A 17,954-nucleotide genomic window follows, 5' to 3' on the forward strand; every position below is an offset into this window, starting at 1 on the left:
GTTTTCATTGTAAGTGAAACAAATCTATCCACCTGCACAGAAAGCTGAACTCTGTAAAATATCTCAAGTCGCCACATCAAAGACGACACTGCCTTGAAAGGAACATTGGCAACGTGTGTTGGCAATGGCCATTTTCAAATCGCCACACTGCCTGGTAATGCCGTGTTATTGACGAATGCGAGTTTAGTTCTGTGGATGTGCACCGCCAAAACAGCAACACTAAATGATGTTTCTTGTGGTGTGCATTCTCTCGGCATCTGGTTTTATTTAGCGTTTATATTACCATACGTGCACACATCTAATTTCCTTTGTCCAAAAAGTTAAAATGCACTCAGTGTTTCCTTCAAGCATATTGTATGCAAGTGGGGAAAATGGCGACCACCAACACAACACCCTGTGTTTGTTTTTTACGGGTTTGAATTGCCAGCGATGTTGTGATTCAAGGCTGCAAGCATTCGAAGCTTGCGACTCGTGACTTGCGGCTGGCTGTAAAAACTGCATTATCTCGTGTGACAACAGGTAATGCAGGATTCTTCTACCAATTTATAACATTGTGAAGGTGTCCGCACTACACCTGCTGGGAAGTCGAGAGCTGCGCCCTTACAATCATGAGTGGTACACGTTCTGCAACTGTTCGCAAATATACGGTATTCCTCCAGAAAGTAAACGGAAGCAAATTGCAAACGCAGTTTTTTAATAACTAAAAATACAAGCACATACTAAGCACTGTCCCGTTAAGGTTTTGCATCAATCCATTTTTATACAATTTACAAGTAAAAAAAAACCATTCATAATTTGTGCGTACTCAATCCAGTTTTGGCAATGGCAGTCATTCCCCACTAACACCAAATGAGTCCAAGACAGCTGTTCAACGCTGCACCCTTTATCCAGTGTAGTATACAATCTGTTTGACACATTACAGCTATTGGAGAGACACCATTTTAATACATTAACCAGAAAAAAAACCACGTAAAATGGGTTTCAGGTTCGTGTTTACATTTCAGCTACTTATAATATTTTGGCTAAAAGCAGTGAATTTAAATACTTGAAGCATTTAGAATGTGTGCGTACTCGATGTATTTCAGGTAATGGCACAGCAATAAAAGTAAAATTTCACCAGAGCACCACACGATTCCTTGCGTTCTGGACAGCTGTTGACTGCTGAAATTGTCTTGTATACAATTGCACAGCTTTTGACATTCCAGGTATTGGAGACCATATTTTAATAGTTAACCAAATAAAAATGTTTTAAGTGCGTGGATCAAATTCAGTTAACTTGTAAAATCATCACCAACAGCGGCTCATGTTGATATTTTTTTAGATCCCCTAAAAGAACATGCTACAATCTGAACACACGCGGCAGTGGTGTTTTGGTAAATGAATTTCAAACTGGTGGCTACAAATGTTACATCCTAAACCTCTTTCACGGTAAAACAAGTGAACCGCACCTGGGCTGTACCGAAGCAGACCGCAGTGCCGGGTTGTTACGACGTCATAGCTAAGCCGTGGGCGATGATGACGTCACATGTAGATGAGCTGACGCGGTTGTCCTCTGTGTACTGCGGTGGCGTGAAGAACTCATCATTAGGCCCCTTGCTGGCCCTATTGGGCTACCCAAGCCATCCGTGCGTAGCGCTGGCTCTGCTCGAATGCTCCAGTGGACAAGGGATTATTTCTAGACTCCACCCCCCACGGCCCACGGGACTTGCCGTAGGCCCCCGAGCGCGAGGTGGTGCGAGGCAGCGCCGACGTTCGGGTCTTCTCCGTCAAGCAGCAGCAGGCTGTCGAGCCTGCCGCTGCTCAGAGACACGGGCAAGCGCACGCCGTCCACCCACACGGGCAGTGCGGAGAACCCACCACGGCCACCGCCAAGGTGGCGCGGAGGGAAGAGAGCCGGAGACGATGCAACACTTCGCAACCGCGCAGCAACATCGTTGCCACGAGCGACGGGCAGGGCGCCCCGACCTGCACAACGAGGGGACCACAAGTCGTGCGAAGGTACAACAGGGCGAGTTGGGCCACATATACAGAAAGTGTTTAAATTGGTTTTATCGTCACCCTTAGGCAGTGCCAAACTGTCGCCAGCAGGGTGATGAGGGAGGCCTTGCCCACAAAAAGCCCCTCGGACACAAGGCAATGATAGTCCTACTGTATTGGGGATTCGTAACCACAAAGAACTGGTGTGCAGCTGTCATTGTCCTGCTGCTTCTGCTGCTGTATGAAAGAATATGGCACCACTTGTACTCTTTTAAGTTTGTGGTCTGAAAGAAAGCTGTGTGCGTTACACACTCAGTATGGTGATGTCACGTGATGTGCAAGTTATGTTGGGAGGACCGATCCAAAGGTCTCAATCACACTTTTTTCTGTCTGTAAATCACCGATTGCGTACAGCCGTTTACTCTTACACTCATACCTGTTCCATGGTTTGCAGTATGCCCGGCCCCGAGCAATGCCTCTGGGTTTCCAGCAGCTGCTGACAATGATTCATGAGCGTCTGCTCCTCTCTCATCAGGCAAGGCTGGGTTGGTTCCTTCAAACACAAACACAGCCAGAGGACAAGAATACAACTGATATGTGGCGGCATCGGTACAATCCCACGCTTATGGCAGATGCATATTAAAACAGGAAACGAGTAGCTGCAGGCCGCGCGTGGGTCAGGCATGCACCTCCGATGTCCAGCAGCTGGAAGACGATGAGGTTGTGCTGTGCATCGGGCTGTCCTCTCTCGGCCGCCCGCTCGTACCAGCTCCTGGCGGCCACTAAATCCACCTCCACGCCCCACCCATGCTGAAGGCAAATGCCCAGGTGGTGCATGCTGTCCACGTCCTGAGGCACAAAGTAGTAGTCCATTGTTATTGTTTGTAAAAACAAGTTCACATTGAATACAAAAAAATCACATTCATCCCCATGCATTTTCGGCGAAGGTCCATTGCACCAAACATGTGACCTCTTGCGACAGCATTCGCATCAACTGCTCCTGCTGCTGTACCGGCGTCTCCATTGATTTGATTGATCCACGTATCATGGGGGAGGGGGCCATTCCTTGGAGGGTCGCAGTCCACCTTCGAACATCGACCGCCATTTGAAGTGCACAATTAGTTGCTGGAGTTCGCGCATCGAGACGGGGCGACGGGTCCAGTAAGTGAGAGCGGTCTCCCTCCAACTAAGCTCTCGATCACTCGGAGACCCCGTCATGGATGTCACTTTGCCCCGGTTTTGTCCCGACTGAGCTATTCCACTACATGAAGTATCAACTCAGATCTCTCTCGCAGCAATGCAATTCTACATGTCAAAAAATAATGATAAAACACAGCCCATGGAAGCAGATGTAACAGAGCTACCTCTGAGAGCCAATCAAATGAGCAGCCCGTCAATCTTGCGCAATGCTGAAAGACCAAAATAAAATGGACCTAAGATAGCCCATCTGGCCATGCAGTCTTATCACTGCACTTGGCTGTCTACCAGTCACAGGCAGTGTTTTTTGTTTTCTAAGGTAAGTTTATTGCCACGTAATGGTGACAACGTTCAGGGATTACTTGACTAAAGGGGCACTACGATTGTTGCCTAACGGAGGACGTGCATTGTCAAGCAGGGGGGAAAATTAGTGCATATATATCTAAATGACCACAATGAACTTTGGACCTATAAATAAATGTTGTTATAGCGCTTACCTCCTGTTCTGCTGCCATTTTCAAGAACTTGACTGCTTTCTTGTAATCCTTGTGCGGCAACTTTGTGTAATAAACACCAAGATACGACTGGGCCTAGTGGCGACACATAACAAAGAACAATTTTAAACGTATTTACACACGATACATTAAGCGTCAACACTGGAAGCAACAATGCACAAAGGGGGTGGGGGGGGTTCCCGTTCACCGCGCGGAAAGAGGGCGGCTATGCGAAGCGAGCGGCCACCTCTCTGAGTCCACCGTGAGCAGCTTGCACGAGCAGCTGTTCGACGGCGCCGGCGTTCTCTCCGCTGTTCTTCTTCAAGAACATCGCGAGGTTGTACTGCGCCATCGCGTGGCCCTGCGCCGCTGCGTGGGCGAAGTACATCGCAGCCTGGTGCACACGAACACAGCCGACATGCGGTGCGAAAGAAGGTCAACATACATGTAAATGCATCGCTAAACATGACGTTTTTCTACCCAAGGTGGTACCAATTTCTACTCTGGCCCATGGACTCTTGCGAAGGTGCACATTGTATGCACGTATTCTGAACTTATTTTGCACCGTACGTAGCCAACTGTGCTCATCGGAGGCGCGGGGAAGGACAATAAACTGAACACAAAATGCCGTTTGAAAGAAGTGAGTTTTCAATCTCGGGAGGGAACCTTTCCCTTTGGCCCGAATAGGAATTCAAAATATGTTTAACAGGCAACATTCTCGATATATTTCTGTCCACTGCAAAAGACCTTTGCAGGGAGAAGTGACCGAGCGTACTGGAATTAGAAACACAGTGTTGCCAGTTTTATAAAAATCCCCTCTTGCACCGTATTGTCGCTGCAGGCATCTCAGCTGTACTACACAGATATCAGTGCAGGCTGTTTAAACTATAAACACAGATACCAGTGCAGGCTGTTTAACCAATAAAAAGTTATTTAACCAGGTAAGGTCCACTGAGCTAGAAACTCGCACACGCGATAACCACCATTCGCACCTCCGACCAGTATGGTTGGCTACGTATGGTGCGAAAGAAGTTCAACCACATGACTCTCCCGTCGAGTATTATACAATGGAGGGTAGAGTGGTGGTGCATTCGTTAGCATACTGTGCTATGAACCTGTGACCAAAGCACAATCCTATATGGCTAACACTAGCGGCAAGTGATATTTGAACCAGTCCTGGACTCCACCTTTCACCAACCCGTGCTAATTAGCGTGGCGAAGTATGGTAAAGATATCCATGACCAACAGTGTGGAGAGGAATTCAGCGAGCATGACTGAGGGCCGTATTTGTACACACAAACTGCATTCGTATTGTTTAGCAGAATTAATATGAATACAGTGGCATTGTGGGTTACGAGCTGCCAACAATTACTACTGACATCTGTGCAAAGTCAAGCTCGCAGAGGGGAGGAATACTCACTTTGTTAATGTCCTTGGGAACTCCTCTTCCAGTGTTGTAGCAAAGGCCAAGATTGTACTGCGCCTTGGCATAGCCCTTCTCAGCTGCCATCGTGAACCAGCGAGCAGCACCATGGACATCTCCGCCCTTGGCTCGCTCCAAGCCTGTACAAATACACCAGGAAAAATCCAGATACGTGATGTGGTTACCGCGACATAACATCACCATTCCTTGCGGTGACTTTGTTTTTACAACATCGTGCGGTGCATATGATGATGGCTATTACACTTGCTTATCCAGGAAAGCTTCTAAACTTTTCCAATAGGGTCCTGCCATATTCTTGCAATGGTTGGCAATTTTTGCCATGTGCAAACTCAAATGAGTAATTTGTGGGTAATGTTTCAGCATTGAGATGTTTGGCCAATATCAGTAACATTGTATGTTTTTTTTTTCTATGAAAGAAAAACCAAACCCATGCAGGCCAGGGAGAGAAGATACAAGTAACCTCCACAATGAAGACTGGTGAAAAATGCAACTATTGGCAAAATGAAAGTCACTTCCTTACCCATGATGTGTAAAACAACACTGACAGAGTTGTCCGAAACGGATTGCAGTTTCTCAGCAGCCCTCGTTAAGCACTCTTGGGTTTCGACGATAGAGTCCTGTCAGACGCACGCACACACATACATTCACATCTTTTAGATGGTCCGAATGGAAAAATGTACAACTTTAAGATCAAGGTATGAAACTGTATTGCAGCAGTGACCTTTTCAGAAGCACCTCCACTCCAGGATAGTTCACCGAAAGATCTGGAAGCTGACACTTCACTTTCTGTAAACAAAGAAAAGCATCATTACATCCATGGGTATTCACTACTCAGCGAGCGTACTGTGGTTTCTGAGGAGTAAAGCTTATCACGTGAAATGACACTCAAACTTTAGTGTGACGTTTCTATTTAAAGGTACAACTACACGACAGGACAGCTGGCACTGACCACTCTGATAGGGCGAGTGCGATGCGGTGGCAGCCGTGGTTTGGTCAGCTGGTCCTTGTGCAGCCAATCCCTCGGACTCGAAGGCAGAAGTTGATGATGACTTTGGCAGGATGCTGAGCTGCAGGCCTGAACGTCACGACCATGACAGAGACACCACACAGGCCGCTGTTAGAACTTAAGAAACACCTGAAAGCGATACATGCAATAAGAAGTGATACATGCCATAAGCTACCATCTCAGTTTGTTTAAAAACCCAAAATACTTATGAGCCGTCTGAAAATGTGAAATTGCCATATTGTCATCTTAAAACACTGCCATTGCTATGGTTTTCCAAACAAGCACTGGCAAATCCACAACAAACACGAAATGGAACATGCGCACTGTGTTTAATATATCAGAGGAATGCAGCAAGGTGAGTGTCTGGGTTTCAAATGTGACACGTCCTGGTAACGTCTGCAAATCACCACCGCGCTGTGCGACCGCCCTTCAAAGTTCACGTTTCAAGCTTATAGTTTTAACCGGTGGACGAAAACTCACACAAGACCACGGGCAGTCTCTTGTTTTGCAAGAATCGACGTGGGGCGTTTGCGTTCCAGTCGTGGGGGTCGACGATCGTTACGCATCATCCCAAACGAGCATTTGCAGCGGTAGTGATTTTTTTGTCTTTACGAATTTGACCAAACGTCGCCCTTACCCAGGGAGGATGGCTGCAGAGCGGTGCCGACCAGCTTGAACAGGCAGCGGCTGACCCTCGAGCCGGAGGCATTGCGCCGGTCGTCTCGGCATACTCGCGGAAGAGACTCATGAAGACGCTTGACCAGCTGCAGTCCCAGAGTCACAAAGGCTCCCTGTGCACACACGCACACGGTCGCCCGCAACAGGTCAGCGCGTCCGTGGCCCAAGCTCACGTCGTGCAATGCTTGTAAAGAGGTAGAGTTCCTTGCGCCTAATGTTTGACCTCGGAATTTGAAGGATTAAAGGGCAAACCAACCTCACCTACAGTAAAACCTCGTTATTTAGGTATTTAATAATTCGTAATTGGGGATAATTTGGCAGGGCTGCACTTTCGCTATATCTACAGTATTAATTCTCTACGAGCCGAATTTCCATACCGAAAGGTCCAATTTCGGAATTCACGCGGCGCGACGCTACTCGCCACGACGCCACGCGCCACGATCAAAACAACGACTCAGTCTAGTGGCAGAGCGCGTGGCGAGCGTCAGTGCAGACCTATTGCTTTGGACTTTACCTTGTTTGTGCACTCGTTGCAAGCCAACCCTCACCGAAATGTCGTCTACACCTCCATCAAGAAGTTATACAAAGGGACTGAAGTATAAATCCCTTAGTCTGCGAGACAAATCCAAAGTTTCCGATATAATTGATGCAGGGTGTGTGTCAATGCGTATGCTCTGTAAAGAGTTTGGGGAAAACAAATTTGGGGAAAACAAATTTGGGGAAAAAAATGTATAGGGGCAGGAGGCACTGGAGAGTTCCATTGTACATAATTCGGAATATCGGATAATTCGGCAAGGCCAGAGCCCCATGTGTCGAATTAACAAAGGTTTACTGTATAAGAATAGGTTTGGCTCTTTCTGCCAATAAAGCAGGTGTAAAGATGTTCAAACATCAAACAGAAACCTTTTGCAAGGATCATGCCTGCATTAATCACACATACTTGTGGTGAACATGCAAACAAAAACATGCTCTGGTAATATATGATGCATTGTCTTTGAAACTCATTGGTCTACACCAGAGACAGCCTTCTTTAGGGCCTAGTCTCAACCAGTGTTAGACCAGAGGACGCCAAAAGGTGAACATGTATAAAGGTTTACTGTATATGCAGTGAACATCAACTGTTAATACATACATTTTCCATGTTGTATTGAAACAGTCTAGTCAAGGATGTACATGTGTAGAAGCACTGTATTAAAAATATATCTATTCAGTACGCTGAGTGTCCCATCATATGTATTAAAGTCAAATGTTACTTTTCTGTAAAGATAGAAAACTCAAAACTGTGTCAACATCGTGTTGAGCCCTGGATGAGTCAGTATGGCTCTGTGTAAGCAATAGGATTTTACAGCACGCAATATACCTTCAATCATTTGCCAAAACAGGACAAGTCCCTACCAATTGCCAAGGCACCCTTTGGTTTTAAAACAAACATATGAGTTTTGCCTACAATGAAAAAGCTAGAGTCCATAGATATTAATATCAAGAATAAATGCCATGTTTAAATTCATGGACAAGGGGAGAAGAAGCCTCACCCAAAAGAAAGCGTCGATGATTGGTGGCGAGTGCATGAACTCGCAACGGGAACTACGCCGGTCCTGTTTCGTCCTCCTGCCCTCTGCCCGGCCTGCGTCTTGCTGGCGAGAGCTTCCTTCGCTTGACCCCCATGTCTGCGAGCTGTCAAACAAAACGGTGAACAGCGATTTAATTATGAAAAAATAGAAATAGGCTTTACCCTTTCTGCCAATAAAACAGGTGTTTAGATAGTCAAACACCAAATAGAAACCTATTTCAAGGCACCAGGTCTGCATTAACCACACATACTTGTGACAAAACAAGCAAACAAACATGCTCTCACAATATATGCATTGTCTTTGAAACTGATTTGGCCTACACAAGAGGCAGCCTTCTTTATGGCCTTGTATCACCACTCTTGGACCCAGAGAACGGCAAAAGGCGACCAGAGAACGTGTCGGCAAAAGTCCCATCAACAACCGAGCATAAATCCCCATTCATGCCCAAGTGCATATTAGCCACTTAACTTAAAACAACATGACACCACCCTATGAAATCATCACCCCATCATTATGAGGAACAGCCATGATCAATCCACTGCAGGAATGAGGCCTCCCCAAGCACATGTGCTGATTTCAATGCCATCAAATACTTTCAAGGAATTCCGAAAGTAGTGCTTACACAGGTGGGAACAACAGTTCCACACTGCCCACCAGGGATTATTTGTCTGTCGTGCATAGCCCCTCCCAAACATGTACGCTCCCGGATTGGTTGAAGTGCGTCACGTGACCGCTAGCTTTTGCCGTGCACGAATGCGCTGTCCAACCAAGTTCCTACCTGCCCACTCCGAAAGAACGTGTTGTTTTTTCACACATATGCATGTTATTGCGCAACAATTGTGTAGTCAATGCAATTGACAGCGAGGTGTGCGAGAGGGTGGTGGATCGTGCTGTCTCACCTGGAGCGAGCGGGACCGAGCGAGGTCCCCAGCTCATCTTCACCGTGCTGGGGGAGCTGAGGGGTGACCCGGCACTGGGGATTGCAGTGACTACGCCCAAAGGCTGAGGACGAAGAGAAAGAGAGGTTAGGCGGGGGGTGATCTCAGCAGGACAAGGATCCCTATGAGACATCTCCTTTACCAGTGGCAAAATATAGTGATAGGTTTTTACCCTTTCAACTGGTACAAAAACTTACACCTTTATACAAGGCATCATGTTTGCAATAACCATAACACAAGCAGTCAAAATGCAAACAAAAAGAAACAACTCTGATAATGATATGGCACTGTCCTTGAAGTTGATTGGTCCACACCTAGGCTCTAAGAAAAGCTGTCTCGGGTGTGGACCAATCAACTTCAAGGACAGTGCCATATCATTATCAGGGTTGTTTCTTTTTGTTTGCATTTTGACTGCTTGTGTTGTGGTTATTGCAAACATGATGCCTTGTATAAAGGTGTCAGTTTTTGTACCAGTTGAAAGGGTAAAAACCTATCACTAGGACAAGGATCATCAGCAACGTCTCCAACGAGGTTAAATACAATAAGCCTGGAACAACTTCATGGTGTAGCAACTTTATTCTCGATGGGGATTCCCCTACACCTGTTTGGGTTGGAGGGATTATTTGATCATATCTCACCACGCTGGTCACTGTGGGTTGGTGACAAGGAGCATAGATGTGGAAGCATAGCAGTGCAGTACAACAATGGATTTTGTTTTACTGCCCTCTAAATGTCCAGCACTGAGCCTTACAGTCACCTCTGACGACTTGCTTGTGCATGGTGGTCACCCATCCAACCACTATCCAGGCTCAACCCTGCTTAGCTTCTGAGATCCATCACATTGCGGGCGATTTAGTCAAAGGTCGTTGCAACACAAACAAACAGCGACGCATTCAACTGCTCAGACTCACGACCGGCTGCTATTTCCAAGGAAACCCTTGAATGAGTGTACGTGTCGTTGTGAATGTTGCACTGAATAAGGGTCATAGCCCGAAACGTCGCATATTATATACTTTTCCTCTTGACGAATGCCTTAAAAAAATGTTATTAATGTCATTTACCATACACGTATCTCGCATTATAAACGTAAAGAAACGTGCACATCACTTCCACCGGCAGAATTATTGTACGCACAAATCAGTGTGTTGCACACACGATGCATTTTTTAATGACATTTCACGGCTAAATCTGGGCTAACCTTGTCAATACGCAGATTCCGTGCAGGCTGGCTTAATGTGCCATTCAAGTAAATTGCAAATAGTTTCCAAACAACGCGTTATCATCGCGAGGCCTGGCATAACGTGCAGTTGGATTTCAAGGGTCCAAAGCCAAAACCGTAAATCCTGACTGCATCAGCCGTAATGATCTGTGGGATTCCACTGGAGCCACGATGGTGAGACTTAACATGCAATCGGATCAATGTCATCTCGTCGAATATGTTGAACGTCGGTTATATCGGGACAGTAGGGTTATGTTTAACACGCAATTCGATTCCGTTGGTCAAGTTTAGCATGAACGCAAAACCTTACAATGCAGCCAGATTAAACGGGCATCTGGGTAAAGATACATTCACAATTCCATGTGGCCATGTTAAATATAAATCTCAAAATCAGTCGGGTTATACAGTATTTTAAAATGCAGCTGAGACGGTATGGTTTTTTTAAACACAAATCATAAACATGGGACCTTTAAGACAAGATAGATGTTGATGCATGTTCAGATGCACCTTAACACCTATTTTAATTCAAATAAGAACAGGTTTTACCCTGTTCACCGGGGCATAGATGTACCATGCAGATCACATCAAACAGGGGGTCATGGGTTAGCTTACGCAAACAACAATGCCATCAGACCGATTCACTATGCAGCACGATTTTTGTTCCTGGGTACTAAGTGTTATTTTCTAATTGTTAATCCTCAAAAGTATATAAAATGGCTAATATCATTCCCCACAAACTTTGCTTCTGTAACCAAGACCTTATGTGAAGGAATGACACAAAATCAAACCACGTTTTCTCATTGAAAATAGGTACATTTTAAAATATCACTGTCCTGTTCACAAAAGCAAAGTTTGTGGATAATAAATAGCCATGTTCTGTACTTTTGGGGCATAATCTATTAGGAAATAACACTTACTACCCAGGAACAAAAAATTTAAATTTGTTACCCAGTTATTTAGCTATTACTCGACTAAGGCCTACCCCTACGTAGCGTCAGTCACGGCGTGGCGTGGGGGGGTGTGACCATACTTCACCACTACGGTAAGTGCCAATGGGGGGGGGGGGTATGTTTGACCATACTTCACCACCCTGGTCAGTGCCAATGGAGTGGTGGTGGGGGGGGTGTGAAACACTTGCACGTGTCCGCTGCCAACCTCGTGGGTCGCTCTCCTCTCGCCCTGCTGCTGCTGATGCTGTCACCTCACCCCACAGAATCTCGCCGCGTTTAATTTGGTTTCACTTCCCCCACTCGTACCTACATCGTACCTACACCACCACAAAGACAACGATAGCCCCCTTATAGCCCCAACAACAATACTGGGGCAAGTGCTGTTAGCAGCGAGCGGCACCTTCGAAGGCCACCGCAACCAGATAAGTCATTTGAGGCCGAGTCGACCTAGGGGAGGACACAGGTCAACATACCCTGATAAATAAACTGAACGTCACTCACCGCGCACCGCGCCGTAGATGCGCCACATCGCCCCTCTCGCTCAGGCTCCGGGCAGCAGCGGCAGCAGCAGCAGCATGGTCCGAGATGTTAGCGAGGAATGAGGAGGGAGAGAGAGAAGGAGGTGGTGGTGGTGGTGGTGGTTGTTGCTGTCGACTTGCAGGGCAGGCGACTTGATTAAAGTCGCCCGCGACGCGGACGCGAGCGAGCGAGCTCCGGCAACTCGTGACCGTCGGTAGAGGATTCCGGTAGAAGATCCCGGTAGAGGATTCCGGTAGACTAGAGGATTTTGGTAGAAGATGCCGGAAGGTGGCAGCTGCTGCTGCCGTTGAGAGGTGCGGCGCGTTTTCAAAGTGCACCCCAAAAGAAACGACGACACACGTGGTTGGGTTGGTGGGGGGTTGGGTTGTGATTGGTTGGTTGGCGGTGTGATGGTAGTGGGTTGGTGGTGGGGGGTTGGGTGGTGGTTGATTGGGTGGTGGTGATTGGTTGGCAGTGTGATGGTGGAGGGTTGGTTGGGGGGGTGATTGATTGGATGGCTGGGGGTGTGGTGGCGGTGGTGGTGATTGGTTGGCGGTGTGATGGTGGGGAGTGGGTGGTTTGGGTGGTGGTTGATTGGGTGGTGGTGGTGGGGGTCGTGGGGTGATTGGTTGGCGGTGTGGGTGGCTGGGGGTGGTGGGGGGGGGTTGTGGCATCAGTTGGAAGGGAAAAACCCCGAAATACGAGGCAAGTATTACACCACCGAAATATAAATACTGTATAGCAGGACTGTACAGCGTGGTCTGTATGTCTTGTGACCCCATATGAATTGACCCATATATATATTTTTAAAATTATTCTTACTTTAAAAAATATATATTTTAAATAATTAAATGGGGGGGGGGTGACACAAGATATATGGGCCACCTTGTAAGGTCAGCCCCACGGTGGCAACGCACTTGTGACAACTTTGTGTTCAAATCAAGATTGAACTTTGTGTGTGTGGGGCTCAGACAAATCAATACCGAGGTTCGACTCCCGACTCGGGCGACTTTCAAAGTTGTGTGTGTCTCCTGTTCTGCAGTGGGAGTGTGTGGAGTTCATATTCTTAGGTTTTTTCGGTAAAGTCACGTAGGTAAAATTTTTTAAATAAAAATAAATTAAAATCACGACGTTTCGGAGGCAACACAAGCTTCCGTCTTCAGGTGGAACAGTCACAGCTTCCACCTGAAGACGGAAGCTTGTGTTGCCTCCGAAACGTCGTGATTTAATTTTAATAGGAATTTCGCATATTTATGGAAAAGGCAGATATGGGATTATCCACTACTTGTGGAATGTGTAGGTGGTGGGGAGGTCTCAAAGTCATATTATGCCCGTGTATTATGGAGGATTCACTGCCTTGCTTTGGTCGCCACACAAACCCCCGGGTGTGTTTGGGGTGCAGTTTGTAAATGTTCCGCGTGGCCTTTAAATAGCCGGCTCAGGCAACCGACGCTCAAGGACAAAAGTTTGTGACACTCAAAGCGATCGTGTCCTGCCTACGGCCCCCGGAACGGCAAATCGTCTCCACCTAGCGGCCAAATTACGCGCACTGCGACTTCACGCACCACAAACAACTTCATTACGTAATGGTCCAGCTAGGCACCTGCGTACTAGCTGATGCCATTGCTACATCTCCCAAGTGTACAATGTACTCTCGGACACTGTCACCTATAGTCTTGGCCACCGCCTATCACTGCTGATAAGAACGTGTCCGTACAAAGTCGACTTTATCAGTTTCAATCGTGTCCTTAACCTATATGCACTAATCCCTCGTTAGCTGTAAAACAACTGTTTTTATGTTTCACCACATTTCTGTGGTGAAATGTTTGTATTGAATCCACCATTAACAATATATTTGGATTATTTTCAAGGTCTGGCAGGAAATGCCATGATTGTCCAAAACAACTTCTGGGAAGTAATGACAGACATTGCCAAGACAACCAAATTTCGGAATAAAAAAAACGGTGGCTATGTGTCTAAAAGGTCTTTTTGTGTGGCAGCATTGTACGTATTGCTATTGATTCAGCGTTTGCAAACCAATTTAAGTGGTCTGAGGTGCACAATTCTTGACTTCTCTCCATCTGTGGAACAATGTCAGTGGACCTGGCCCCTGCACAACGAAAGTGCCATATGAAAGCCTCCCCGTTCAGTCACTCTACAGTTTATGACCGTGGCCAGTGGAACACTTTCTCTTGATGGTTCAATCTAGACATGAGCTTGCCAGTGGAAGGGATTCCCTCTCTTCCTGTTCATGTCGGTGTTTTTTCTAGATGACTTTTGCTGTTTTTTCCTGGATTTTTCTGTTGCGTGTAGCCATTTGCTGCAACAAATTATAATCTCTGTTCAGACCATTTAATGTATTCTAATCTACATTGTTCCCTGGCTCACGATCCAGTTGCTCGGCAGATATGCTCAGAGCAATAACATTGAAGTGATAACAGGGGAGGAAGTGAATAATATTTATGGCTGTCTCATACACCTAGCAACAATGATGCAAAACACCACATTTCAAATCTATCGGGTTGTATCCTTGAAATAACATCGGAGGATAGACCGTGCCCCACGTACAATGGGAGGCTTTTTGGGAGCGAGGAGGGAGCCGTCAAATTTAACAATAATTTTAACCGCTATCCTAAAACTCAAATAAGTGAACAGCGTTGCTAAACAGCTTAGTTCTGTTTCGATTTAAAGCTTTTGTGACTGCAGGGATTCATCTTCTTGGTTCTTTCGGTAAAGTCACGTAGAAGGGAAATAATAAAATGACGCTGTCTTTCCGACAGACCTGTTCTTCACCTGAGGACAGCTGCTTTCGTTGTGGCCGAAACGTCATGAGAATTATTTCATTATGTTTTATTTTTATTAGCTTATTCTGCATTCTCGAGGCGTGTGACCGCTGTAACTTCTGTCCAGTACTGCTCCAACTACACGCAGAGATGGAGTTGAGTTCTCACAATTTATATATTTTAAAAGGTAAATTACACCTTGTTTATGCCTTCATATAATAGATGCTATTCATGTTTCGTGAATAAAAATACAAGCTTCCAATGGGCCAAACGTGGTCTTATTGGGAAACAACGCGGGTTTAAAAGAAAAAGAAAATTTGATGGAAATTGCAATTTCTGTTTTACATTTTTGTTAGTGAACTGTTTATGGTGTTGCACTCATACCTTGTGAGCCTCTAACGGCACAGGCCGAGGAAAGTTGACCAGTGTGACATTGTGTAAATGTGAACATTTTAAAATATACTGTAATTGACCATTTCCAGTGTTAGAACCACTTATTTTATTACCGCAAGCACTTACAGTGTGTTTACAAACCAAAAGAGAGCAGATGGAGAAGAAAGTAATTATTTTAAGTATGTGATTTTCACTTTCAGAGCCAAAACATCCGCATTTTGAGCCTTAAAAAAAGAACAACAAGGTTAAAGATTACAAAGTTGAAACAGCGCATCGCGATTACAGTGGTTAATGCGCCTCGATCGACACAAAACGCTTATCTCCGCATAAACGACCGTTGGTTGCGTATGATGCGAAAGAAATTCAACATACATACGAATGTCTCTGCTTCAGGAAACGATTATTCGCAAAAAAAAAGTTCGGAGCCATCACTGGGACAGTCACTTTTTCTTTTCGTGAAAATATCAAAAAGAATGCACACGCAGCACACATTTTTATCCAAAACACAATTTTTTGTAGTCTTTGCAGTATTTATAAAACGGCAAAAAAATAAGTTCACGCGTAAATAACAACCATTCGCTACGCCCAGTGTGAAAATCTAAGAACGCCGTGGAAGTTTTCCATCGCTCTCATCCCCTAAATTAGGAAACCCAATGATGCCACGGAATGTAGTGAACAAAGCTACGATTTGATGCACGTTAAAAATCCGCTCTTCAGCGTCAGATATTTGAACGCCGTTGGAAATGCTTACAGTGACTATAACCGAACTGCATCATCGCATATTTAGGAATATGCACAAATAAGCCTTGACATTTCCTAATTTTTATTGAAGCTTGTAGTGAGCGCCACAGGCGTAGCATTCAGTCCACGTGATCATAATATTGTCGGTTGAGCAGGGACCCGTTTATACGAAAGACACACCACGTTGACATGCAATCAATCACTCTGTGGACCTCCAACTCCGTAAATGTATCCCATTATTCCCACAAAAAGACATTACCCAGACAGGCAAAGCGACGGCGATTTTTGCACGAGAGTATCTGCGAGCACTTGTTCCGCGTGTTTGTGTTGTGTCTACATTTCGTCGTGACGTGCGTTGTTTTTTTTGCGCCGCGCATCCGGCTTCCAAGGTTATACTTGCAGGATCCCTCCGCTCAAGGACTCGCGTATCGAGGGGGGAAAAAGTGGCAGGGGTGGTATGTGTTGATGGGCAGCAGCAGACGGCTGGGGAGAAACGGTGGACGGGACGGGAAGGTAACATTTTATTTATGAAAGCTATGTGATAAATATACTGCCGAGGAAACAAACAGTGCAGTATGTGGGTCTTTGTATCATAGTTGATGAAAATTATCCACTGTGCCCCCAGCCATCTAACCACTCCGTGTCCGCCCGTGCTCCCCTCTGCAAGGGCCCAGCCGCACTTTGAAGTTTGGAATGTCCTATTCGCGCATGGTTATTGGTCAGTTTACAGATAAGGTTTCTGAAGTTTATCCCGCAACTTTGGCACGGACAAGGGGGAGTTTTGCTCTACTCTAATGATGCAACTACTGTATTGGCTCATGATTCGGTCCTGAACTGCTGCATATCGGCATTAACCTTGTTGAAGGGAGAAATACGCAGACTCAAAATTAACCGTTATTTTGCGTCCAAAAATTTGTCGGTGTTTTAGCCAAATCTAAAAATATTGTGGATGTTTCTGAGCTAGGTATAAAAATGGTGGCTGTGTCCAGACAGCCACGATACCCACGGTGGCTGCCCTCCCACCACTCCCCCGGCCACGCTGTGACCCTGGCAGGATGTGTGGTGCTGCTGGTGCTGTGGTGCAGGACGTGGCGCTGTGGTGCAGGACGTGGTGCTGGTACCGGCTCACTGTCCCCCCTCCTTGGCCGTCTCCAGCAAGGCCGTGGCTCCTGCACGGGAACAAACAAAATATACGCGCGTGAAAAACCAATAACATTTTCGTTTTTTTTTTAAATCACTCGTTGCGTCAACTTAATACATGCTTGGAGCTGTTGATAAGACGTTGTTTTGCATTAATTTAAACGTCGGTGACGTGCGGCAAATCTACTTTGGATGTTCAGCAGGGGTTGTGACGATTAATCGATTCTTAGAATAATAATGATTCTTCATCTCACGATACACATGTATTGAATTGTGTGAGTAAGAATCGATACTTTTCGCTTCGAGGATTTTTTTCCTAGATAAACTGCAGGCACAGCGACAAAAAACAAAAAACCACACCGACACTTTTTTCACGAAGGAACAAAAATGCCACGCTGTCCGTTCCGAGGAAAAGGCCATTGCTGAAAACGTCAGCCTACGTATCATTTTTTTACATTGAAAGGCAGTGTTCGTAACATACGTAGTGAGCGTGCTGGTGTGGTGTTTGTTATTTTTATTTTCCCATACGGTCTCTCGAAAACATCAACCTCTCTGAGTTGACACCTGGGGGCTTGCAGTCATGAAGGAGAGAATCACAACAAGAAAAATCGCACCCAGCGCAACGGCGGTTTGAGGCACGGTCTTGTTTAGACCCAAACTGCAAAAACAAAGGTCCCCCGTGTAGCCATAGCAGACTGTCGGGGCAAGTGCTGTTAGTGAGCACCTATGAAGGCCGGCACGGCACACGAGGGTTGTGGGTGGCCAGCACCACGCCCGGCCGCCTCTGTCTCCCCCAGTGGCGATGTTTTACACACCGCACCGGGTACTCATTTGAGGCTGAGTCGACCTAGGGGAGTCATAGGACCGGTTCAGATAATCGTCACTGGTGTTGGCCGTGAGCGTG

General features: G+C 46.1%; 2 protein-coding genes across 3 annotated transcripts in view; both read right to left on the minus strand.

Annotated features, from left to right (window-relative positions):
- Positions 1 to 677: 677 nt before the first annotated feature.
- DELE1 (DAP3 binding cell death enhancer 1) lies at positions 678 to 12,319 on the minus strand. The gene is made up of 13 exons (XM_078601116.1): positions 11,976 to 12,319; positions 9,267 to 9,369; positions 8,329 to 8,470; positions 6,756 to 6,909; positions 6,062 to 6,187; positions 5,834 to 5,898; positions 5,633 to 5,729; positions 5,089 to 5,231; positions 3,916 to 4,062; positions 3,672 to 3,764; positions 2,667 to 2,826; positions 2,414 to 2,530; positions 678 to 1,965 (listed from the first exon to the last, which is right to left on the minus strand). The coding sequence occupies exons 1-13, from the start codon at positions 12,001 to 12,003 to the stop codon at positions 1,676 to 1,678; spliced, it is 1,665 nt and encodes a 554-aa protein (XP_078457242.1). The 5' UTR covers positions 12,004 to 12,319; the 3' UTR covers positions 678 to 1,675.
- Positions 12,320 to 15,251: 2,932 nt separating this feature from the next.
- Positions 15,252 to 17,954, minus strand: part of LOC144722750 (uncharacterized) — a 30,325-nt gene continuing 27,622 nt past the window's right edge. The window contains exons 7-8 of one of the 2 annotated variants that reach the window (XM_078601119.1): positions 17,032 to 17,079; positions 16,307 to 16,393 (exon numbers count right to left, since the gene is read on the minus strand). In XM_078601119.1, the coding sequence (XP_078457245.1) occupies positions 17,036 to 17,079 (44 nt within the window). In that variant the 3' untranslated portion in view covers positions 16,307 to 16,393; positions 17,032 to 17,035. Of the gene's footprint in view, positions 17,080 to 17,954 lie in introns of both variants that reach the window. The other variant, XM_078601117.1, reaches the window with a different exon arrangement.

This window comes from Lampetra planeri, chromosome 15 (genome assembly GCF_965212315.1).
Source record: "Lampetra planeri chromosome 15, kcLamPlan1.2.h2, whole genome shotgun sequence".
Taxonomy (NCBI): Eukaryota; Metazoa; Chordata; class Hyperoartia; order Petromyzontiformes; family Petromyzontidae; genus Lampetra; species Lampetra planeri.

Excerpts from the sequence above, each read along its gene's own strand:
- DELE1 (XM_078601116.1), bottom strand. The coding sequence starts at position 12,003 with ATGTGGCGCATCTACGGCGCGGTGCGCG. Across the intron at positions 6,188-6,755 it reads TCTGCAGCCATCCTCCCTGG|GCCTGCAGCTCAGCATCCTG; the intron begins GTAAGGGCGACG and ends CGTGACGTTCAG. Across the intron at positions 3,765-3,915 it reads CTCACGGTGGACTCAGAGAG|GCCCAGTCGTATCTTGGTGT; the intron begins GTGGCCGCTCGC and ends TGTCGCCACTAG.